Raw genomic sequence first — 26,403 nt, 5'->3', positions numbered from 1 at the left:
GTTTTTAAGGAAGGCCAGAGCTTCAGCTGTGTCAAATAGATGGTTCCCTTTAGTTAACGTTATTTAAAAGATAATGATCATGTCCCCTGTATTGTATTACGAGCGTCCATTGGATAACGGAGAATTGTACACCCGAAAGTAAGTATTCTCCTTACTGTCGATTGATTTTACAATGATATCTGCACTACTCATCGACTAAAAATCACCAGATTATCCTTGTTAATTACACAACATTGATTGGTTTGAATTGTGTGCAATGCTTTTGTATTTTCCCCCTTCGATTCGGAGAAACAAATGTTTTTTCGGAGTTTTGGGATGGCCGAAGACACTACACTACCCAGAATCCCCAGCTATCGTTTGGGACTAGACCATGTGCTTAGCTTGACAAACCCATGGGAGCCTGCCTGCAGACCTCCACTCTCAGGACACCTCCACTGTCAGTACAGGAAGTGACGATTCTGACGCGTTTTTTTCCCGCCCACCGAAGGACTCGTTTGATGGAAGTTTTCAAATCACAATGGAGACTCATCACGGAGGTGATGAGTCCGACCACCGTGCACTTTGGGTCGGCCTTGGTCAAGCCCTTGTGACCCCCCCAGCCTGGTTCTCGTAAAAGTTTTTCGCTCAAATGACACCATGGAGATATGTAACGGGAGTTGACAGGGGACTCTGCCCTCCTCACGAGTGCCTATTTTCGGACACTTTTTCCACTTTTCCCCGGTTTTATTATTTTTTAGGTTATTTCACCCGGGGACATTGCCCGGTCTCGGGTGTCGCCCCACGGCCTGTGTCCAGCCCACCCCCCCCCACACTCATCCATATATTAACGGATTTTGACAATTGTTGTTGCATTTTTCTCCTCTCCTCTCGCTGAACGAATGGCAAACGCGACCCACTGTCGGAGGGCCTCCGCGCCGGCCGATATGAAGCGTGACCAAGACGGCCGCGGTGCACCCGGCAAACACGGTTGTTTCTCGAACCTTCCACTGTTGTCTAGTGGGTGTAACTAAAATACAAGATGTCGTATTTATATATATAAATAAATATATATATATCTATATAGATATATATATAGATAATAAGTGTCAGTGCTATTTTATGTTGTATTAGCGGGCATTTCCTGTTCGGAAAGTGGTGCTGTACTGAGAGTAAACAATACAAGGTGTCCCTATTTTTATATATATCTATATACTTTATATATATAATAAGTGTCAGTACGATTTTATTTTGTATTTGCGTGCATTTCCTGTTCTGAAAGTGGCGCTGCGGCTGTACTGATAGTAACTACAATACAAGATGTCCGTATATATCTATATATATAGCAGGGACTTTCGAGGGGGTAAAAAGGTTCGCATGAACTAATTTTAGTATCGGCTCTTTTTGGTGTGAACGCGATCATGAACTAAGTTCGCATGAACCTTTGTGGGAAAAGTACCGCAGTGTGAATGCGCCTAATGTGCTAAACGGAAATTATTTTGAACAGACACTTTGACCGGAGAGATTTAGATTTGCCGGTCTTCAGCATATTTTACCGGTCGTAGTCCGGTAATTACCGGCTAACGGGAACTCTGGCCAGTGGCACAACTTAACCCAACTTATGATTATTTACTATATATTACTTTATTGTATTTTATTGTTATTGTACATTGTATTCTTACATTTGATCACTAAAACTATGTGACATTCTTAATTTTAGACCAAAATCCATCATGCCACGCAAATACAAAAGGAAGACAGATAGGGTTTCAACTCCTATTGAGGAGTGGAGAAAGGAGAACATGGAGAAAGAGCTGGCTGACCATATTAAGACACTAGCAGCAATGTTTCATGGCATAGGTGTCATGAAATGCCGTGAACTGGCTTTTGAGTTCGCACAAAGAAATAGCATTGACATGCCTGCCAGCTGGACCAGAGACGAAAAAGCAGGTTAGATCAAGTATTAGGCTATTGGATAGTTATTTGGAGCGGATAGCTTCAACTTATCTGAATGTAAACTGCAATGTGCTGATAAACTTTCAACCTTTTCTAGGACCTGATTGGTTAAACGCCTTTTAAAGCAACCTCTCTTTGAAGAGCTACTGCCTTTAATAAGCACAACGTGGGGGAGTTCTTTGATAACCTCTCTAAAGTGATGGACAAGTAACTTAATAATCATCTGGCTTTGACATGCTGATATGATCACATGAACACTCTGAGCCTCTCTCTCTCTCTCTCTCTCTCTCACACACACACACCCTGACTAGGTAGCCTGGCGATAGGGCACAGCATCTCTAGAGGGTCTTCTGTCCTCTGCAGCAGAGTTGACATTTACACACACAACCACATCCAAGTATGTTAAAACTGCTTTAAACGTCTCTGATCATCAGCACTACCTTTTATTTCATTTCAGGTACAGCTTCCCTCCACACATGATGTACAACATGGATGAAGCTGGTGTGATGACAGTGCAGACACCCAAGCAGATTGTCACAGAGAAAGGGAAGAAACAAGTGGGTTCAGTAACATCTGCTGAAAGAGGAGATGGATGGATGAATGAAGATGCCTTCCTCATCTTCCTGAAGCACTTCATCCGCCACACCAACTGCTCCACCGATCACCCAGTCCTGCTCATTCTGGACAACCATGAGTCTCACATCTCACTCAAGTCAGTGACAATTGCTAAAGAGAAGGGGGTCATTATGCTCACCCTGCCACCTCACACCTCACACCGCTTGCAACCATTAGACAAAACTGTCTATGGACCACTCAAAACCTACTATAACCGAGCGATGGATGGGTGGATGCGATCAAATCCTGGGCGAACCGTATCGATCTATGAGGTCTCGGAACTTGTGAAGCAAGCGTTCCTCTCTGCAATGTCACCAACAAACATAACCTCAGATTTCAGAGCAACAGGCATATACCCTTTCAACATCTTCCCGGAAGAAGACTATGCACCATCAATGGTGACAGACAGGGCAAATCCAGAAGATGAACCCAGTGCCACTGCTGACCTGCCTGGAGAAGAGCCCTCCACCAGTGCAGCTGCTCACCTGCCTGGACCATCTCATGAGCCAACACATGTCACAGGTATTTAAAAGTCTGGTAGGCCAATAGTGGCGGTGCGCATAGTGGCATGACTCAGGCTTACCCTCCACCTGACCACGTAATCTTGTTGTTCCCTGTGTTCAATGACAATAAAGTTCCTTTCCTTTCCTTGAAGCAGATCCAGACCCAGGAGAGCCACCTGCCACTCTGACAAATCCCGAGCACTTATCAAGTGACAAATCTGGTTATTCTGCTCACTTGGGTTATGTGTCTCCAGTAGAGATGTTAAGATTCACCGATTCGCATCGGTGCACCGGCATAAACGTTCACGATGCGAGTGCACCGGTTGAAAGAGTGCACATCGGCTACAGTTTGGGTTGAACTCGCGATGCATCGATTGCGTAGCGTCTTTGCATCGGTAAAAAACCGATTCAAAATCCCCTCATCTTGTCAACGCTCAGCAGAGACGATCTTTGATATTTGCTTCGCCACTACGGAGGCCGAGAGTCTCAGTTATCAACACACACGGAAGTTGAGGAGAAAGAGAAACATAGCGCACCGAAAAATACCTACAAATCAAACGTTTGGCAATACTTCGGATTGTTCAAGAAAGACGGTGTAATAGTCCTTTATGCTATATAGTTGACCGCAGGTCATGGAGAGTAATAAGGTATCCGTAGACCTTTGTATGAGGTATCTTTATTACTTAACAGGTAACAGCCATGATACATAGATCCGTCCAGAAGCGGGCTTGCATACACACAGTATCACTCCGCAGCCGCACGCCATCAGTAACGTCCTGATGGTATATGTGCGCGGCACTATATACTACAGACGGTCAATTTGAAAAATCGCTCGCAAATTGTTAACAATGCCGAGCCGCTTTAAAGTACACACGTAGTATGAGGAACTTAGCGACGCACATAAAGAGGCGACATGGGGTCTGCGGCTGAAAAGAGAAACCTGAAAGTTAGACATTATGAGTTAAATCACTCAGTGAGGTGTTCTGTCAGAGAGAATGGTGTTTAGTTTACAGCAGCCTGTGACGGCCAATAACAGTTTAAATGTCTTCCTCACTGTAAGCAGTTATGAAATACCTGTTTGTGAAAGGTTATTTGTATTCTTTATTGTTCCTATAGAACCCACTGCTTTCTGCTCACTGGTGAGTCAGCCTATGAATGAGTGTTAAGCACATCAGGCTGGCAGCTGTATGGGCATTGCACTATGCTAGCTGTTATTTGCACATTGTTAATCATGAGCAATGCATCCTTACATTGTTTAACTGTGAGGTGTTATACAATTGTACTGTAGCTACTCTGGAGAGCTTTTAAAGAAAAAAAAATAAACGGCATGATGGGATGTGCAGTACCAAATATGTAAAGCACTTTTTTGTTAATGTATGATTTGCTGCATATAAGGAATAAAACAAAAATCCTCTGTCGTACCAAATTGAAGTATCATTATTTTTGCATCGAGTTGAATCGCATCGTATCGCACCGAATCGCATATTGTTGAATAAATCGTATCGAACTGTATCGCCACAGGGGTGAATCGTATCGTATCGCATCGCCTGGTGTTTCAAATGTATCGTTAATGTATCGTATCCTGGCAACGTATCGAGATGCGCATCGCATCGGCCTCAGTGATGGAGATGCACATCCCTAGTCTCCAGAAGTCAAAATTCCCTTGCCAAAAGCCACAGAAAGAAAAAAAAAATTGTAAGAAAGAAAGTGAAAACAAGAATCGTGACCGACACACCTGAGAAGATGGAGTTGGAGAAGGCTCACAAAGAAAAAGAAGATAAAAAGGCTGAAAAGAAAAAGAATGAAAGAGAGAAGAAAAGGGCTCTGAAAGCTGCAAACCAAAACCAAGAAGAAAACAGCTGTGTACAGTAGCTCAGAAGAAAGCTCCACCACCAATGATGAGGCAGAAGATGGCCTGGAGAAGACACACAGCAGAGAAAAGGAATGGGCTGAAAAGAAGAAAAGGAGTGGAAATAAGAAGGGGGCTCTGAAAGGGTCAAAACCAACCAAGCCCAAAAAGAAAGTGCTCTCCAGTAGCTCAGAAGAGAGTGACTTTCCGATTCCACTTAGCGATGCCACTCATTATGAGAGTTCAGATGTCCAGAGTGATGATGATGATGGTGACAAGGATCTGTCTGCTGGTGACTTTGTCATTGTGAAGTTTGCAGGTAAAAAATCCAAATCCTATAACTATGTTGGATTGGTGGAGAATGTTGAAGGTGACGAGATCAGTGCAAAGTTTCTGAAGCAAAGTTGTAAGAGGTCTGTTGATGGAAAGCCCATCTTCACATTTAGAGAGAATGATGAAGGAGTCATCCCTAGAGGCGATGTGCTCAAGAAACTACCCACACCACAAACACTTGGTGGTACAGCCAGAAGGGAGTATAAGTTCACATTCCCCTGCAGCATTGACAAGTGGGATGTTCAGTAGTAGGCCGAATCTGTGAAGAGATTCAGATGCAGATGATTTGCAGATGATTAGGTGCTCATTTTGGAATATTAATTTTGTTCTGAGTATGTGTTCATGTGGCGCTAGGCCTTGTTTAAGCAAATTGGCCACACCACAACACTTGGTGGTACAGCCAGAAGGGAACAGAAGTTCATATTTCCCTGCAGCATTGGACAAGTAGGATGTTAGGTGTTCATAGGCCTTGTTATAGAAAAGTGGCCTTTGATGTTGTTAAAACTTTAAATAAACATTAAATAAATAATTGTGTATTGAATTTGTCTTGCTTTTATATAGCATTATTGTTTGTGAGATTAAAATGATCTGTTTTACTTCAATTATCAATGGCACAATTTACCCCAGTGTATTGTCTCTAATGGCACAACTTACCCCGCACCGGCGGCAAGTTGTGCCACAAAACTTTTTTTTCTAAAGCTATATTTCTCAAACAGTTTATTTAAGATCCGAAGTGATTGTTCCCAGGGATGCACAACATCCTAAACTATATGTACATATTTTAGTTGGAGGCATTACTGTAATCCCCTTGCTTTAAAGGCACTTTAAGTAAACATTGGCACTTACTACTTACCCCACTCTGAGATCTGAGAAAACAGCGTCACTTATGTATATACAGTCTATGGCTGCTTCACAACGTTCACAACACAAACACATTACTTGAATCCTGACAAGATTCAGATTATTTTGTGATCCACTGATTCTGCTAAATTCCAGCTGCAAAGTAAACTGGCCGCTCCAGTTGGATTTCAAAGTGTGGAAGTGGTGTGCAGAATCCTTGCTACTTCTAGTGGAGCGCTTTGGTCCACAACATGAGTGATAAGAAAATCAAATATTTCACTCTTTAACTGATATGATTTGTAAATATTCATAACCATTCTTGATCAAACATTTGTACAAAGTAAGTCACTATTTCATGTTTAAAATTGCAAACATAATACAAATACTTTATATAAACTTTATTTACTCTATCAAAATCATATTGGAGTTTTCTTACTGCAAAAAAACGTAAGAAAAAAGCCTTAAAACATGTTAATAAAGGTTTGAAAAAACGCCTTCAAAACGTTTCAATAAAGCTTTGAAAAAACGCCTTCAAAAAAAGTGTTAATAAAGGTTTGAAAAAACGCTTTAAAATGTGTTTATAAAGATTTGAAAAGAAACACATATTACCAAGTGGCAGCGGTTACACTCCCCCTGTACACTAGTGTCCAACTCATCTTTTAATAACTGAAACACAGATACACGTGCAGGGCCCTGATTGGGTGCATAAACATTAATAAAAGTGAAAAAAAACTCTAACAGTTCCACCTTCACCATCAAGGCTCTACCTGCCACTATCTCTGTGCTGGATACAATCTTAACATTTAGAGAGGGGAGAAAAAAACAGCTACTCCAGCACTGAGGTTTGAGCCATGACTGAGTACATACTGACCCCCCCACCACATCCCCCAGTCCGTCTCATTCAGGCTATCACTGTGCGTTTCCTGCAGAAATATCACATCTAATTTTTTCTGATTAAAGACCTCCAGCACTAAAGCTCTTTTCTGTGCACTTCTACCCCCGTTAATGTTTAAAGAAGCAACCCTTAAAGCCTGCATCAGAGGAAGGAGATAGAGAAAAATAACAGACAGGTACACACAGCAGAGAGGAGACACCCAGTGTTGCATGATCATGTTGACATTATTTAGACCTTTTCAGTTTCCCCCCTTTTTTGCTTCCTTTCGGAACTTTTCTCATATTAGTGACATGCTTCCTGAGACGATAGCGTCTCTTTTCATCCAGCAGGTCTAACCCTACAACTTTCTGAAGAGTGCTCACTGTATGAAGAAACTTGTTAGTGTCAGGGAAAAAGTCTCTCACTTCCACTGCCTTGCCAAAGGACTCATCTAAAAAGACATTAATTTCTTCCAAAGAATATATCTCTGCATTATGAGAGAGACTATCTGCAATTGAAACACAGTCAGAATCCCCCTCACCGTCTGTGTCCATCTCTGTCACCTCATCAATGTCTGCAGCCCGTTGAAGCTCTTTTTGCCTCCCAGAACCACACGGCAGCTCCTGCTGCGTGCCAACAGCCTCCACCTGTCCCACAGCCCCGGTCCTCACCTGTCCCGCTACATCATCTCCCACCCGTTTACCTGTTTCCACATGTTCTCCTCTCACACTCACCACATTCTCTACAATCCCCGTTTCATCTCTCCCGATATTCATCTCTACTTCATCCGCAGCCCCTGGGGCCCCGGCGGGTGCAACAGCAGCCCCCGCGACACCGGGCTCCGCGGCCGCCGCCCCAGCGGCCCCGGCCGCCCCAGCGACTGGCTCGGTGGCCCCGGGCTCGGCGGCCACGGGCTCCATCGCCCCGGGCTCCGCCGCCACGGGCTCCGCCGCCACGGGCTCCACCGCCCCGGGCTCGGGGGCCTCGGCAGCCCCGGGCTCGGCGGCCCCGGGCTCGGCGGCCCCGGGCTCGGCCGCACCCGGCGGAGCGGCGTGCCGTCTCTGTGGACATGCAACACGTTTGTGACCCGACTCCCCGCACTCAAAACACTTTACGTTCCCTGAGCTCGCATAAACCATATAAAACCCCTCTTCATGCCTCACCCGGAAAGACACATCCAGTGTCTGAGTGGGACAAGTCAGAAACATGAACACCTGTCTCCGCAGAGATTGGACATGTTTTAACTTTTCATCTTTACACCCCAGAGCAACAGTGCGGAGATTACTGGCAAACTTACCGAAACGCTTCAGCTCCCGTTCCAGCGCCTCATTCGAGATGAATGGAGGAACGCCAGACACAGTGATCCGCGTGGACGGTGTCGCCAACGGCGAAACTTGGATATATTCCTCGTTTACCATTAATCCGCTCTCAATAAGTTCGGTTACATATTTCTGGTCTTTCAAAAAGACCACGACCGCTTTGTTCATGCGGGAAGCATAGGAGATGTTTACATGGCCTACCTGCTCCCCCACAGCCAGCAGCAACTGCTCCACTGTGCTTGCGGCCTGAGCCACCAAACGCACTCCGTGTCTCAGAGACACCGGCGGCGCCCCGAAGGACGCCATCCCAGCCACGAGGCACGGAAAAACAAATTAACCGTACTTGGAAAGAGTACAAATATCCCCACGTAAGATCATACAGTGAAAGAAAACGATTGAAACAGAAACAAACGAACTAAAAGTGAAAAACCCTCTTCCCTCTTCAAAAACACACCTCCACCACAGAAGAAGAAGAAGAAGAAGAAGAAGAAGAAGAAGAAGAAGAAGAAGAAGAAGAAGAAGAAGAAGAAGAAGAAGAAGAAGAAGAAGAAGAAGAATATAGTTGAAATAAAATAAATTGTAATTGTGGTTAAATAACATTGTCTGCTGCATTTATTTGGTCAATTTAATTAAACGGTAAGTAACGTTATGTCAGGTGCGTGTGACCTGTGCCGCTGCACGTTCGTCATCTGCAAGGTGCTTACACAGCAGTCAGTGATGGAAATAAGAAAATGGTTGAAACAACCAGCCCTTATCGCCAGCAGTAACACTGCATCTACTGCAGGTAATAACAGTTCAGATCATGGGGACATTACGTTACCCGCGGCCACTGTCGTGGACACTAACGCCCGACTCGCCGGCTTTGCCCGCCTCGCCCACGGAGGCAGAGCAGCCGCAGCCGTCTTCGTTGCCCCAAACACCGCCACCCCTCAGCGGCCCGCAAGTGCCAGAGGACCTCGGCAAAACAGAGCCTGCACAGGTATATTTAAAAAAGCCCCCAACTCGCCTGTACAGCGGGGCGAGGCGCTCATTTTGCAGCTCATGGTTTCAAAACAGAGATTGGCTGGAATATTCATGTAAAAAGATGCCATCTTCTGCAATGCATGTAGACATTTCGGTTCAAGTAAGTCAGATGCCTTCACCACAACTGGCTGCAACAACTGGCGCCATGCTCTTGTATGTGATAAGGGACTGGGAAGGCATGAATCAAGCAAAGAGCACATAGATCCATAGATCTCTTAATGTTGCTCTCAAAGTTCACCAGATTGATGCTTTTAACTTCAATATTTAAAAATAAATCTTCCCGGGGGAGCATGCCCCCGGACCCCCCTAGAGGAGGTTAGGACCACCCTAGAGGGTGTTAGGTCTACTCAACACTTGTAAAAATAGCACTTTACCCCTGCACCCTCTCTAATCTCAGATGCACCCTGAGTCATTTTGTTCTGGAACCAGGCCTGACTGTATTAAGCATTAACAGTATGCACATTCATTCAATACAAACATATTGTAGCTGATTCAATCAATTAAAATCAATAAATAATTATAATCTATTCATCTCGGTATATTTTACATCTTTATTGTAAAGGTTATGTTCATATATAATTTATATCCTGATTTGAATCATATGTTTTCATGCATCTTATTCATATTTAAAAACGTTGGACTCAGTGGAACAGATATTTGTTTCTTACAGGAAGCAATACGCTCATCTTTAAGTCAATAACATCATTTAAAATTGATATTGTGAGTCAAGGTTTCATTTATTTAGCTTTCCTGCTGTCGTCGGGTCAAGTTGACCCAATCTCAGAAGCTTTGATGTGATAAAAAGGGGTGATTATCTCATTGCCACACAAATTACATGGATGGTTCCCTGTTATGTTCTTTGCAAGAAAAAAGTATGAGCACTACTTTAATTGAATTATGGGTATTTTAAAGTCAAAGTATTTGTGCTATCCAGCTGATTAAAACACACACACACATACACACACACACACACACACACACACACACACACACACACACACACACACACACACACACACACACACACACACACACACACACACACACACACACACACACACACACACACACACATTTTACATCAACAGCTTAATGAAAATCGCAATTTCTTGTTCAATCCAAATTTGATGGTGGTTTGTAATTCCACTCGGACTCCTAAGATGCGTCTCAGTCCAAACAGTCTTTGTGCCAGATGCTTTGTGACAAACAAGCAACTTAGAACACATCAGTGGCAACTAGAAAAGATCAGACGGGTGCATCAAAAAACACAATTCTTGAATTTTGATATGGCTGGGTGCTAAAAGTGTTCGAATATATGTAGAAACAACACATGCAAAATATGTTTCGAATACATGATGATTTAGGGGTGCCACCGCACATCTGTTTTTGTTGGATAAAGTGGTAAACAGTGCTCAATGGGCGCCATGGAGATCTGAGGTAAACAAGACTGCAGTTCAAGAAAACTGAGGTGATCTTTCTGTTTTTGTGTTGGGTATGTATTATTACATATTACTGTCATATCTGTAGTTGTGTCTTTGTATACTTAAGTCATATTTATAGGTATTTTGTGCTCATTACATCTAGCTAACGTTAGCTAGCAATAGTTTGCTAACCACAGTTAGCTATCTATGTTAGCTAAGCTAGAGTATTTATGTCTCATGTTTATTGAGAGTAGCATTGTAGTTGTTACAGTAAATTAACATTTTAAATATAAGTATATTTGCGAGCACAGCTAGCTACTCTGGTAGTAACGGTAAGTTATGTTGAAGTTACTATGTACAGCTAAAATGTGAGGCTTATGCAAGCATGGTTTATCATAATTGAGTGATATTAAGTATGCCAAGATATGATTTTAAACTCTATCCTTGTCCTTCTATTAAATTAACATTTTAAACATAGGTATATTTGCAAGCACAGCTAGCTACTCTGGTAGTGATGTAAGAGTAAGTTATCATTGTAATGATGAAGTTGGACGATGTACAGCTAAAATACAGCATGGTTTATCATAATTGAGTGATATTAAGTATGCTAAGATATGATTTTAAACACTATCCTTGAGCTTGTGTCCTTTTCATTCCCAGGCACTGCACAACACAACCCACCCCAGGATCCAGCTCTCCTAAGATGCTGCCCTCACCAACTGGTCTCTGCCAGACTAGCAGTCGCAGCCTGGTCTTTGGTCTGGGCCCCAGCATCACCAGTGAGGATGGCATCATCACCGGCGCCAAACTGCCAACTGGTCTTCAGATCTTACGCTGCATGCTTGCCAAGAAACCTGGTGGAAACGGAGCGTTGTCGCAGTTCGAGGCAACCAAGGGTGTCCTGGAGCAGGTGCGGCCATTTTACAAGAAAGCCAACATCCCAATGGTGAGCGACAAGCGTGCCTGCCACAAGATGGTAGACTTAGTCAATGCTAACAACAAGCTGCGGAAAATCTCCCAGGCCAAGCGCTCCAGTGAGACTACAGCAAAACAATTGGAGAAAATGGAGTGCAGACTTACTGCCACATTTCCGCTGTGGCCTCCAAATGTTGAAACGCTGATTGATAACCCAGAAGACCTAGCTTTCTTGGCCAGCATGAAGACCGACAGAGTGGCCACATTTGGTGTATTGGACAAAAAGCTGCAGCTCAAGGGGAAGCGGCGAGAGGAGCGTCAAGCTGCTGCAGCAGCCAGGCAGTCCCGCTGTGAAAAGGAGCTGGAGGAGATTACGGCAATGTCCAGCTTGGTGTCGGAGAGTGATGAGGAGCCAGAGGAGGATACAAACAGAGTCTGTCCAACATCTGAGGGCGAACCATCCCACAAGTGTAAGAAGACTGGAACAAACGTCTTCATTCCACATGACATCCTTAGCCGACCAAGTGTTGTGTCACTGGCTACAAGGTTGAAGATGTCATCAACGCAACTGGCTGCCTTCACGCGTGGCCTGGTTGCAGAGTCAGGCGGTGAATGCACACATCTCTCTGCATCTTACGCAACAGCTGACCGAGCAAGACGCCAAGTGCTGGAGACAATCAGTGAGGAACGGCAGAAGCAGTGGACACCACCTCCATTGTGCACCCTACACTGGGACAGCAAGTTAACACCGATGCTCAGCAATGTGCGCCAGTTGGAGGAGCGTCTTACAGTGGTGGTTGGAGATGCAGAGCGGCTGAAACTGCTTGGTGTTCCGGCGTATAAGAAGCAGACCAATGAGGCATGTGGAGTGATCATTGCCCGGTTGACATGCAAGTTGCTGCAGGACTGGTGCTGCGCTGACCAGGTTGTCAACATGGCATTTGACACCACTGCGTCAAACACCGGCCATCTCACAGCAGCCTGCATTGCCATACAGCTCTCACTGGGCCGACCACTGCTTTGGTCTGGGTGCCGGCACCACATTGGTGAGGTCCTCCTGAATCAGGTTTTTACAGACCTGAAGGTGGAGACATCACGCTCCCCAGAGGTTACCTTGTTCACACGTCTGAGAGAGAAATGGAACCTGTTACCACAAGAATCCAGCAGCCAATGGTCCTGTTACATTCCTGGCTACACCGAGCAACCACTCCTGGGCAAGTTACGTGCTGAACTTGTCAGGTGCGCAAAAGAAGTGACTGACCACAAGCGAGGTGACTACCGTGAGTTTGTGCAGCTGTGTCTTGTGTTTCTGGATGCAGGTGGTGAAGAGCAGACTGCAGTGACCTTACACCGCCCGAGAGCGCTCCACAAGGCACGATGGATGGCCAAGCTGCTCTATACTCTCAAGCTGGCTTTGATGAAGCAGCACATCGCGTTGCTTCCCCAGGGCACAATTACCACACGGCAGCAGGTGCCGAAGATTCAGGCATTTGCCATTTTCATTACACACATCTATGCAAAGTGGTGGTTGACCTGCGAGAAATCTGTAAATGCTGCCTGGAATGACCTGACACTCTACAACCACCTGCAGGCATATAAGGCTGTAGATGAGGGCATTGCAGCATCAGCGATCAAGGCACTGGAGAGGCATCGCTGGTACCTGACAGGTGAGATGCTACCCCTGGCTCTCTTCAGCAGCAAGGTGCCCAATGAGGACAAGCGTGCACTTGCCAGTGCGATCTTGGAGCACAAGCCCGATGATCTCCCCATGCACATCCCTGAGCAGCGCTTTGGCACTGGCTTTGGCAAGCCAAAGTTCCCCACCCTCTTGCCAACCACCAGCTTGGCTGATCTCGCCAATAAGGATTGCTGGTTCGGGATGCACCAGCTGCACATTGATCCAGAATGTATGTCTCTCGATGTGAAGGAATGGGCGACCAATGCTGCGTTCAAAAAAAGTGAGGTCAATGTATGTGCAATGAACGTGGTTAATGACTGTGCCGAGCGTGGCGTCAAGCTCACGTCCGACTTCGTCGCAGTGGCCAGGAAGGAGCAGCACCTGCAGAATGTGCTGCAGGCAGTTGAACATGACCGCAGCCAACAGCCAAACCTTCGCCGCTGCAAACACAAGGTAATCGCAAGCTTGCGATAGGATGGTTACTCTTGGGTGGCGGGTGGGGAGACATATCTGGGGGGAGACGCACGGGCTAGGTTCAGAGTTCAGGTTCCATTTCCTCTCTCTTTCTCCCTGGTGATGTTGCTCAGTGGAGCGGACTCTGGCACAGACTGAGCAATTAAGTTTGAAGTTTAGTTAGGGTTTGTTCTTTTAAGTGTGTCAGTATCGCCCCTTGTGTTTAACAATAAAATCAATTAAACTTTATATGTGTGTCCGACATCCATCACTGCTGCACAAAACTCAGGGTAACGTGAACATGTCCCATTGAGCTCCATTAATTTTGTATATAGGACAAATGAATGGAGAGTCTTGAAAGTTGAATTCTGAGAAATGCCCAAGTTGCCCAAAGGGCAAACAAACAACTTTTACTTTGATAATCCTATATAACATGTTGCTGTATAAAAGTTCAGAGTACTCAACATTTCCAGTTCAACCTTTTGGCAATTAGAATAAAAATTGCAAATTTTTCGAAATTTCACAAAAGTTCATGTCTTAGGTGGCACCCCTAAATCTCAATGGAATTCCTCAAAACTTTGCCAAGGTCATTTTTATGTTAATTGGAACACAATGCAATGCCAGCCAAATTGATATTTTGAAATTAAAATGTCCCATTCAAATTTGATGCACCCTATCAGACACGTTTGTAAAAATACCTGGCAGGTGATTGGATGATCCATCTGTCAGGCAAACTTACCAAAGCAGGTCGGTAAAAAGTCATATTTTCCATTGAGAAACACATTCAGTTGACAAGAAATGGAAGATGCATTTCTCCCCCAAACAACGGAAGGAGACTGGATTTGTTTCAAGTTTAATTTTTTGTGACAAAATCAAAAATAACAGTATTCAAAGGAAGTAAAGTCTTCAACAACCCTGGATCTTTTTCAGTGAGTTAAAAACCTTACAGAGTGTTTTATTGTGAGTCAATATATTCTCTGTAACTACAAAATTATTGGATTATCATTCAAAAAGAATATAAATAACAGTGAATGTAAATGTATGGATGACTACAATCCTCATCCTAAAACATTTAGTCATCATTCTATTGCAATGAGCTGGGGAACTTGGAGCAGGAGGACTGAACTGCTGTTTTCTGTATCTATTGAATCTACTGGATTGCACATTATGTAAGGTTACCATACAGCTGAGGAGTGCACTGTATCTACTATTGACCTTTAACTATTTACATTACATGGAAGTGATCGCCTAATATGTATAGTCGCATTCTCACTTTGGTTTTCATTTGCACACAAATTAATGCAGATCACACCTACAATTTAAAAAAGGTTGAATACACCTCAGATTGTAACTCGATTCATTCTATATCAATTAGTGTAAACCAGAGAGACACAGTATTTCAGGTGATAGAGCCAAAACAGGGAAACTTGTAAACAAAATGCATCCTTATAAACCAAAGCAAAATGATGCTGCTGTGTGCTCGCTCACTCATTCTCCTCATCTAATCATTCACACTGATAAAGTGTCATAAATGATGTCTACATTCTACTCATTCAGATTGCTGGTGCTGCACACTCATAACTACTTATAACAAATAAGGCAAAGCCAAAATTCTCCTCTTTATGTTTAAAGTACTGCGGCTCTGATCACAGATATCCCCACGTGTGGCCTTATAGGGGCACAGCCATGTCTTCCCCCTTCCTTCAGGCTTAAGAAAAGCACATCACTAAAAGTCTCTATTGCTTGCACCACTCTAGCACACAGCGACATGTAACAGTTTAGCAGTCCATCTGTGCATAATGTCTCTGTGGCCTTGCCTCGGTACATCAGAAGTCCATGGATTTGGTTCGAGATCGAGAACAGGTTCTTAGCCATGGCAGTGACATTGAGCAGAAGACTAAATATCTCTTTCTTCCCCCCCTAAAGTCTCTCGCTCTAGTTATGGCAGTATTTAACATACGTCCATATGTTGCTAAAACAGTCGGGCCTGTTTCTTGAGATCATTTTTCTTCCACAGAGCCAGCCGGTCAAAATCCTCCACAGTCATGCCGAACACTTGGAGGAACTCCTCTGGGGACAGGTGACGCTGAAACAAAAATAAAAAAGAGATGACAGTTAGCATATGATATTAGTTTTTTCTTGTTTGACAGTACCTACATACATTTTACATGAAGGTTCAAGGCTTTTATTGGTCATACGAACATAGCTACAGTGTAGTTATGACGATGGAAATCTTAGGTCCCAGGCTCCTCAAACAGTGCAACACAATAAAACAGATACACAGAAGAAAATAGTGCAAGTAAATACAAAAACAAAAATAGTAAAAAGTGAAATAGTTCAATAAGATTCTATATACAAGTTATTGGAATATGATTAGATAAATCATTTCTAAGTAGCAGCCAGATTAATGTTATGGATGTTGTTTCAAAGCTCAGGTGTTTAACAGTCTTATGGCCAATAATACATTCCTCTAACACAGAGTTCTTCATTGTTTTTCATCGGTAACCTTACTTTTTAACCCACTTATGGAAGCTTGGGGTATTAATACAAAAACTACAATTTCTTAAAATGTAAATTAAAAATTTGAATGGCATGATACCCAAAACATGTTTTTTAAGGAATAGCTGGAATATGAAATGATAAAAAAAAATGTAATTACAAAGATACTTCAAGAAAACCAGCTCACCGGGTCAAAAAAGACACACTTATGCATCTAAGGGTTAATACGGATACAATGCAGATTTTTTTTAATTAAATGTTTACTATTATACATAACCGGCACCAGGCAATAATTAAAGGAGATCAAATTGACAGATATGAACAGGTATATGAACACATCAATGAAAATACATATTTATAAATACCAAGCAAATTTCCCAGAGTTTGGTCAGTAGCTTGTCAGGGTTCATGGGAAGGTGGTTATTGCAGATACAGCCTTTGTATTTGTCAAAGACTTAGCTACGGTGCTAGTTTTATGAAATGAAACCATGGCCAATTTCTTTCCCAGCAGTTAGTGTAATTGCCCATTCATAACTTACCTCCAGTCTGGCACGGTCTGCATCTTTGGGCAGCCTGATGCGACCTCTGGTGGTGACAATGAGCGCCTCATAGGGGAAAATCTGAAGGGAGGAGAAGCATACTTTAACAAGCTTTGACACTTAGCTACAATAACACTGGGATTATTCAACACAAAGGCTAACACATGGAATGAATTATTCAAGTTATTAAAGTAAAACCTTACCGTGTATTCTGCTGGGAGGAAAGAAAGAAAATTAAGTCAGTACAAGAGAAAAAAAAAACATTGAATCAATGGCTTCATACTAATAAGGAGTAAGTGTTTTACATTCATATTAAATTACCTTTGCCTCCCCAATTGACTTCGCTGCCACTTTCATGCTGGTACTGATAGCAATCTGCACTCTGGGGCTGCGGTGGACAAAAACGTTAGCGAATTGGTATTTACAGATACTTGCATATATTTTCTGCCTGAGATACCTTAACATATGTTATTCATTTAGGGGCAAAAACAACTAACAATTATAAAACTGTCAGTTCCTCTAGGTTAAAAGCAATTGTCAGATCCATATAAAAAATAAGCTTCTTAGCCTTTATAACTGATACAGCTAATCACATAGTTGTGTCACTGTGGTCTCACCCTCTGGATCCCGTTGCGTCCGTATCCTGGTAGCGAGGAGGACTTACAAACTAAATCTAAAGAAAGTAAGCAAAAGTACACTATGAGCTTTTTCAAGCCAACAGTTTCTTACATTTCCAATTATTTCCATGTGGTTAGGCACTTTGGAATATTATGATCAGTGCCAGGTCAGTGCCAGAAGATGGCGCTCACGATTAACCAACACATCTAAAGTTCCAGATGTTTGGGCATAAAGCTGGAGGTTTGTTAATGTAAGATCAGTGAATCACACACATCATACACATTAATATAAAACAGCTACCATTTAAATGAACCATAACCCTGAACTGTTCTCTTTTACGCTTCAATCATAGAATATTTATGAAATACAAATGATGCACTTACCACTATCAGCGCTGTACTGAGATCTGGGAGCTGTGAAATGAAGAGATCATATCATGTTATAACATTTCACTTACTGCCAAAAAGAACTGCATTTTTAATCTGCCCTGTTCTAAAATTCCTCTAAAAAAATCCAGGGGAGATTGCTTTAGAAATTTGACAGCCATCTGTCTTAGTATATATGTATATGTTATTAGAGGTGTAACAAATAAACAACAATCCATAAAGCTGGTTACCCATCAAGACCTGGGAGGAACATGAAACATCAAAGCTGCACTAAGGCAGAAAGAGACCAGGCATGGCACAGGGAACAAGGGGGGAAATAAAATAATATGAAAACAAAATACGGGCTAAAGACCCACTGCACGCTCCATCATGTAATTGCATAACACAGCTTGTACGGTTACAAGCCTTTGTTGCCTTTGAACCGGAGCCAACAGAGTCCCGTTCAGTTGTGTTCCCTCCCATCAGAGAAGCAGCATTAATGAGAGATCTTACTGCTCTTTAATAAACCAGGATATGGGACACCAGCTGTGAAAGCGGCAGAGTGCGATAGATACTCAGAAAGATGGATGGAGATGGAGAGTCGGTGAACAGAGTGGAATTTAGAGAGCAATGTCAGGAGGGAGAAGAGGAGAAACAAGCATGCAAATAGAAATAGGAAGGGAACTATTGGATAGTGATGGAGACGGGCTGGTGTCTTAATATTGGGGCTTCAATAACAGTCCCAGTTCAAACTTGGTTCCCTCGAAAAGAAACAACTCGCTCTCGTCAGGTTTATCACATCTTGATTGGACGTTTTCTCTCAGTAGCTTGAAATGTTCTGAATCATTGTGATCATATATCGTCAGAACAATGACAGGCCACATCTGCCGCTGCTGCTGGCCTACCACAGGTTTGGCAGCAGCTGTTCAGCTGTCTTTCTATCTTAATAAAGCACCCTGCTTGCAGCAGCCATGACCCTCTCTGACCTGCATCCACAACCTGACTGACGAAGTGACAGCTGATATTGAGGCTTGTAAAAGAAAGCCCTTGTGGCAGCACATATGATCACAAATGGAAGGGCAGAGACATGTACTTGCAGAGAAAAGGAAGAAGACGGGACAAAGAGAAAGATGCATAGGGGGCAGGGTGGATCCTTACATCCGTTGACAGTGTTGTTGTATGTCGAGGTGCCGTAGCCTGTAGTGTTGAGTGTTTCCTTGCTCCCACAACGAGAATTCCTCGCACTGCCCCAGGGGTCGTTGTCATAGGAACCAGATCTTGCTTTCATCTCCTCCTTTAGGATCATCCTCCCGATGCCACTCCCGATCTGAGACACAGCGAGGAATTGAGACAGAAGGGGATAAAAGAATAAAGAGGTGTAAGGGGTTGATTTAATGTACTGTACAGTGAATGCAAGATTATGGAAGATGCTAATGAAGAAAAGGAGGCACCACACCATAAGAAGTGCATTATTAATGTGTGTTTCTGGAGGTGACTTTCTTCATCTAGATGTTGAAGACAGAGAGAAAATAACGAAGGCCTTACTCTTTGAAGACTGTTACTCCAACTCTCTTCATCTCCTCCTGTCGAGAAGCGTCTTTTGGGCACACGATAGGCTGAGAGAGAAAACAGATAAAAGAGATTCCCTTGTATGAAAAAAGAGTTCAACGTGGAACGTAGTGGCTGAGTAAATAAACATGACAGTTAGAGGAACTGAGTGTCTGTGTTTGGTCCAGCGTAAAATGAAAATATTCAGCTTACTAGGCGGCTTGCTATTTTCAACTCTTGAAATGACACTGTTTCCTACCCCTGGGGGAGCTGGTGTACGGGTAGTAGTCAGCCTCTGACTGGGTGTATGGCTCAGGAGAGTAGGTGGACAGTCTGGAGGATCGGAGAATGTCCTCGCTTGTCCTGCTTTTCATGGCTGCGTCCACATGATTGTCTGCGAAGGTTTAAGTTAGGAAAGAAGAAAAATGGACAAACCCAAGGTTACTAGAAATTATTTTAAATTCATTGCGAGTGATACCTCTTTCATATTTGTCCCTTAAATACAAAGCTTGTGTCAGTAGACTGTTAGCTCAGCTTAGCATGAAGATTGAAACAGCTAGCCTCTTGCAATGCTTACAAATAGATGTCTACAGCACCTTCAATGAACATACCTGAATTGTGATGAGAACAGACGACAAGTTATGTTTTTACAAGGGAAAATGTGCCAGACTATTTCTTGGCCGGGAACAGTGACTATCTGGTTTCTATGCTAGCTACCAGGAAACCTCACGGTGACGCAACCCAGTCTCACGGCATTTCGTGTTCACCAACACGATTTTTAATCTATTGATTCGTGTTCACCATCACGATTTGCCCCTTTTTTTCGTGTTGCACAGCACGATTTTAAAAGCAATGTATTTCTACTGGTAATGTGTTTCGTGCCTGCAGGCTGCAGCACGTCTTTTTCTCCGGTCGGGTCGAGGAAGACCGGAAGCTGTGTGGTTCATAAAAACATGTTCTTACTCAATATCAAGCCACAGTTATTGCTTTTATTTTAAATCGTATCATTTCGGACTTTTGTTGCCGTCTGTGAGGAAAATAAACGGGGCTCAGAGCCTCAGGATACTGAAATCTGTATTTTTTAAATCTTTTTTTCCTTCTAATTTGTTATTCTTTTCAAAATAACACACTGTTATTTACTCACCAATAACACACAATTATCCTTGCTTTTATTTATTGGTTTAATTCCATAATCTCTGGGTTTTTTGGCGTCCGTCAGGAACTGAATTTCAAAATAAATATAACCGGAAACAGACGTAGGTATTTCCAGCGATTACCCAAGATCCTCAGCTATGGTTTTAAGCTTGCTGATTGGATATGTTAGCCGCAATGCATGCTGGGATTTGGTGTTTATATTATATGAAATCCGGAAAACATTTTAAAAGAATAAAATAATACTTCATTCCGAGTGTTCTTGCTTTTCTCTTTGAAAGTCATCACATAACGGCATTGTAATACACGGTTCGGCTACATTACATATTACAGATCTGCCGTAGTTCTTTATTTAGAGAGCCCTGATGAGAAGAGCTTTGGAAAAACTGGAAGAAATGCCGCCGAAACTGAATACTTGACGTGGATCATAAATATATCAACAATTAAACAACATCTTCAATTTCTCTTCACACAATACGTCTCCTTGCAGTATCAACACTAATTCGGCTGACTTTTACATTTGATCTAATTCGTAGATAGGTTATATTTACACCATAACGGTGCACAGCTGATAGAAAAGGACTGTAGTTTTTAAAGATATTACTGATTTTCTTTGAATGTAAATACTGAGTCTGAAATAGTATAGCAATATGCTGTAAAATGATGTGAAAGCATGCATAAAACTATACATCTTCAGATGTTGTACATACACACTAATAATACAAAGTTATTATGGCTGTGTGTACCTTGTGTGCACCTCCTAGTGGTTAAAGCACGTTATTGAATTATTGTTTATGTGTTATGTTTGATTAAAAAAATATTAAGAGTACATACTTTCATAGGGGGAAAGTATAAATATAGAAATATAGAATATAAAAATCAAGAAGATACTATAAGTGATCTCTACAATAAAACAGTTTAGTGCAGGATGTACACAGATATTAATAGGATTAACGGATTAACCTTTATTTAAACATTAAATAACAGATTAAGGTCTTTGGGGGTATCTATCTACAGATAAATATTAAGCCTGACAAAGTACTTAACGTCTAATATATTGCTTTCCTGCAATGTTAACTATGTTGAAGCACTTATTTTAACTGATATTATACACATTAATTATACTCTTATGTATGTAGATAGAATAAGAAATGTGCAGAATATGACAGTTTAATGGTGGAGGTACACACATATTGATGGATGTCTTGTAATTCACTGTTGAGGAACCTGTGACCCAAGTTTTTCATTCATTGCATAACTACACCGTAGTTGTGTATGATATGTCAATAAACCTTTGAAAATCTTGAAAGGGATGTGCAAAATAACCATAATATACAGTCTTTAATTAACTATTAGTAGAGAATAACGAGTAATGAATATACTTTATTACTTGTTTCCATTCATGTCAATTGCAGATACATGTTTAGTCTTCTCAAGCACCAACTATCAAATATCTCTCCTGATTGTTGGCACTTGACAATCACCTTACCTGAATTGTACTCAGGTGTAACTAAAGTCTGATTTAAGGGTTGTTTATATTTCACATAATTAATCAGAATCTGCAAAGTAACTCAAATAAATGCAGTGGAGTAAAAATACCAGGTTAACCTCTGAATTGTAGTGGAGTAGAATTACAAAGTAACAATGAGCTGTCATGTGGGTATATATTAATGCTGCGCATTATGGACACAAGCGATTTTCACCCATTTATTAATTATATGTTTTACATTTGATAACACCAATGTGTTTAATACTGGCAACTTCTAATTGTGGGAAAAACGAAAACGTTCAGTAGAGACGTCCCATAGAACATTTTGTGAAACACAATAGACAGCATGTGTAGTTCTGGGGGGGTGTTCGATTCCAGTTTTGGATAGTCTGGCGTGGTTTCGTTCCATTTCACACAGCTGTTTGACGCTCTGCGTAACCTCACGGGGACTGTAGTCCTAAACGATAGCTGGGGATTATGGGTAGTGTAGTGTCTTCGGCCATCCTAAACTCAGAAATGTTGACAATCGCAATGATGCTCGAAATGTCCCTTATAGGCCTACGTCTGTTTCCGGTTATTTTTATTTTGAAATTCAGTTCCTGACGGACACCAAAAAAGCCCGAGATTATGGAATTAAACCAATAGATAAAAGCAAGGATAATTGTGTGTTATTGGCGAGTAAATAACAGTGTGTTATTTTGAAAAGAATAACAAATTAGAAGGAAAAAATATTTAAAAATACAGATTTCAGTATCCTGAGGCTCTGAGCCCCATTTATTTTCCTCACAGACGGCAACAAAAGTCCGAAATTATACGATTTAAAATAAAAGCAATAATTGTGGCTTGATATTGAGTAAGAACATGTTTTTATGAACCACACAGCTTCCGGTCTTCCACGACCCGACCGGAGAAAAAGACGTGCTGCAGGCAGTAGAAATACATTGCTTTTAAAATCGTGCTGTGCTACACGAAAAAAAGGGGCAAATCGTGTTGGTGAACACGAATCAATAGATTAAAAATCGTGTTGGTGAACACGAAATGCCGTGAGACTGGGTTGAGTGACAACAACACTCCTGGAAGTCAATATGCAAGTTTTTTTTTCTTTTCAATGAATTAAACAACAATTTATAATGTGGTAATAAGCGACCTTGTGTTGGTGCTGGTCAGAATATGTTGTTACCTTTTACAAATCCAGGCTAGCTGTTTCCCCATGCTTCCAGCATTTATGCTAAGCTAACTGTGTCGTGGCACCAGCTTCAGATTTTACACATGTAGTCTTCTTATCTAGCTCTCAACAAGAACTTGCATAAGCTATTTACCAACATGTCAAGCTACTGTATCTTCAAAGAGGGAACATGTGTTAATGAATAGGAGCCAGTACATTTTTTCTACATTCCCACAGTGATCATATCCACAATTCCCTGTCAGAGGAGATCAATATCTTAGCCAACAGAATGAAAATAACCAGCATTAAAGTGAGTTCAGTTACAGTTGAGCCTGCAGCAAACAGTCATTTGATGTGTGGTGTGAGGCGATGATTTTGATGCCACTCTGCACTAAAGCACAGTCAATGGGAGTCAAGGGATGTGACATGCAGTGTAATGTCTAATAGATCGCTCTTCGTTCTGTTAGCCATTAGCCATGCCAGCCCCGACCCATTGAATTCCTATACACATGATGCATGACACCAATGGCTGACATTCTCATCTTTGGGACACACCCTTTACGTTGCCGACAGGGCGAGCCGACACACAGTTACACGTTGTGGCAGTTTTTAAAAGGAAGTCATGATGTACCAACACAGTCTCACGGTATTTCGTGTTATAGTCACAAAATCAAACTATTGATTCGTTTTCACAGATTAAAAAAAATACAGATTTCAGTATTCTGACACAGAACGATTTTAGAAGCAATGTATTTAAATGTTCTATTGGTAGTATGTTTCGTGCCTGCACCAATTATAATAACAAATTAGAAGGAAAAAAAGATGACAAAAAATACAGATTTCAGTATTCTGAGGCTCTGAGCCCCATTTATTTTCCTCGCGGACGGCAAAAAAACTCAGACATTATACAATTTAAAATAAAAGGGATAGGGTTAGGCTTAGGATAAGATATTGAGAAAGAAAATGTTTTTATGAACCACACAGCTTCTGGTATTCCAAGACCCGACCAGACAAAAACACGTGGTGCAGGTATGAAACATACTACCAATAGAAATACATTGCTTTTAAAATCGTTCTGTGTGACACGAAACAAAGGGGAAAATGGTGTTGGTGAACACGAATCAATAGATTAAATTAATTTCGTGACTAGAACACGAAATGCCGTGAGACTGGGTGTACATGACATTGGATGACAAACCATGCAAGAGAGACACACCCACAAACACACAGAGAGACAGATGTACAATATCCATCTACCGACAGTGAGTGAAACAGCAAGGAGGGAAATACTTACAGGCAAGGTCATCGGGTAAGAAGGTGGAGGGAAGTGAATAAAAGTGAATGGATGCAATAAAAAAGAGGTGAAAAGAAAAGGGAAACATTAATGGAGAGCCATTGGAGAGACAATAGGAGTTTTTACAGAGAACAAGGACAAGGCCAAAAAACAGGAATCTGATATTTATACAGGTAGCTAACTTGTTTACTGAGAAGTACAGAACAGGCCTTGCATGCCACACAGCAACACAACTTCACATGTGTTCAGGGATGTGCACAGAAATTGTTTAGGTCCCATTTGGTATTGCCCAAAAAAAGACAAACCCCCCACCGAATTTGTGTTTCACACTAGCAGCTTGATGTACCTTAATGCTGTACAAAAGGGTAATTTAACAAACCACAATTCATTTTACATTTGTAAATTTGTATACAGTTAACAGCAAATTGAAATACAACAAAAACGGCATACTTGTAATCCTTATTTCCGCATGAATTGTATTGGTCTTCATTGAGCATTATGTGAACTTGAAAATGTGGATGGAGTTTTGTTTTATTTGGTAAATGTCCTGTCGTGTTCAACTGAGGGATAAGTGCGTGCCTTAGTGCAGATTTGATTTTATACAGTTCTGTGTCGATTTTATTTCTTATAAAAAAAAAGGGGCAGATCAGCCAAAGAGAACAAACAGGCTGTTCTTTAGGGAAGCTTATTCGGCCTTGTGCACATCCACGCATGTGTCTTTGTCTGATTTACATCAATCATGTTAAGTGCTGGACCAAGAAAAAGAAAAAAATCAATAGGTGTTTAGGAAGACATAAAGTAAAAGAAGAATCAATGGGACTGAAGTGTATATGCAGAATGTCGTTATTCTAACAAGGCAAGCTTAAAGGTTGTTTAATTTGCCATTTATCTTTAGTTTTTCAAAAATGTGTATCCCGGCCAATGGTGTACTAATTAAATAAGAGAAGCAGTTAAATAACTACCCCACAAATACCAAACCACAGCACAGAGGAACATGCAGTACAACAACAAAGACAATCTATCTTCTACCGAGAAGTCTTAAGTCTTGTGACTCTCAGCTGAAAAGCCTTGCAGTGTGATGTGGAAGGGCTAAATTGATCTCTTTCTTATGATTGCTTTAAGCCCAGAAACCAGATGGCTTGAAAGTCAAAAAATAGCATCTTCTGTGAACCGACCTGCTGTGTTATTTGACAACATAAATCCGTACAATAAGGAAATCTGTCTTTCCTCTCACATACTCCCACTGATTTCTACCCAAAAATGTGAATCAGAATCAAACAATTACAGTCACGATAAATCACACACTGACCACTGGTTTATTAGGCTAGAGTCTCCACAGCAAATTCAATTTATAATTTACAGTTTTCCACTGTGCCTTTTTCCATTGTTCTTTTCTATTCTGGTGAGTTGCGTGTCCTAGAGTCCCATATACTCAACACTTGTCACGCCTGAGCAACCTTCACTTCACATTCAGGGTGTATTCCAGCTCCATTTGCCAACAAGAACCTGTCGTGCTGTGGGAGCTGCACAGAGAGGCAGGCTTGTGCTTGTGGCATGCACACTGAACATTGCCCTTATGCATTTCGACCACGTAGTAATGCAATAAGCCTAATTGACGTTATCTTCGATTTTGAATCGAGTTGTATAAGTCGAAACACTATATACTTTGCGCATTTTATACACAGTGACAATATTTTCAATTGATCTGGTTTTGATATTGATGGCTTCGATTTCGGTGACAACTGCAGTGTCAATACTAATGCTTAATCACAAGGGGGTGTTTGAAAACATCAATAGGTCAGTAAAAACATCTACATCCAGTACTCAAACACAGCATGACTAAACTGACAGGAGCACAGGCAGGCTAAGGCGGGGCTAACTACACTGTACCCGTTCTCGTATAGATGGGAGGCTTCCTGTAGATGTAGGGGTCCCCTGTGGCTGAGGAGAGAAAAAGGAGATGGAGAGGTGAAACGTGG

At 41.9% G+C, this 26,403-nt stretch overlaps 1 protein-coding gene across 1 annotated transcript in view; it reads right to left on the bottom strand.

The window, feature by feature from the left end:
- Window positions 1–14,628: 14,628 nt before the first annotated feature.
- The window catches only part of ablim3 (actin binding LIM protein family, member 3), a 46,970-nt gene continuing 35,195 nt past the window's right edge, over window positions 14,629–26,403 (bottom strand). Inside the window, exons 14-23 of the mRNA XM_071204533.1 lie at window positions 26,315–26,365; window positions 19,584–19,700; window positions 19,322–19,392; window positions 18,935–19,103; window positions 17,795–17,824; window positions 17,411–17,466; window positions 17,115–17,181; window positions 16,997–17,007; window positions 16,794–16,874; window positions 14,629–15,841 (exon numbers count right to left, since the gene is read on the bottom strand). Of these exons, the coding sequence (XP_071060634.1) occupies window positions 15,728–15,841; window positions 16,794–16,874; window positions 16,997–17,007; window positions 17,115–17,181; window positions 17,411–17,466; window positions 17,795–17,824; window positions 18,935–19,103; window positions 19,322–19,392; window positions 19,584–19,700; window positions 26,315–26,365 (767 nt within the window). The 3' untranslated portion in view covers window positions 14,629–15,727. The remainder of the gene's footprint in view (window positions 15,842–16,793; window positions 16,875–16,996; window positions 17,008–17,114; window positions 17,182–17,410; window positions 17,467–17,794; window positions 17,825–18,934; window positions 19,104–19,321; window positions 19,393–19,583; window positions 19,701–26,314; window positions 26,366–26,403) is intronic.

Source organism: Pseudochaenichthys georgianus, chromosome 10 (genome assembly GCF_902827115.2).
Source record: "Pseudochaenichthys georgianus chromosome 10, fPseGeo1.2, whole genome shotgun sequence".
NCBI classification, from domain to species: Eukaryota; Metazoa; Chordata; class Actinopteri; order Perciformes; family Channichthyidae; genus Pseudochaenichthys; species Pseudochaenichthys georgianus.
This window is presented reverse-complemented; position numbering and strand designations above follow the sequence as displayed.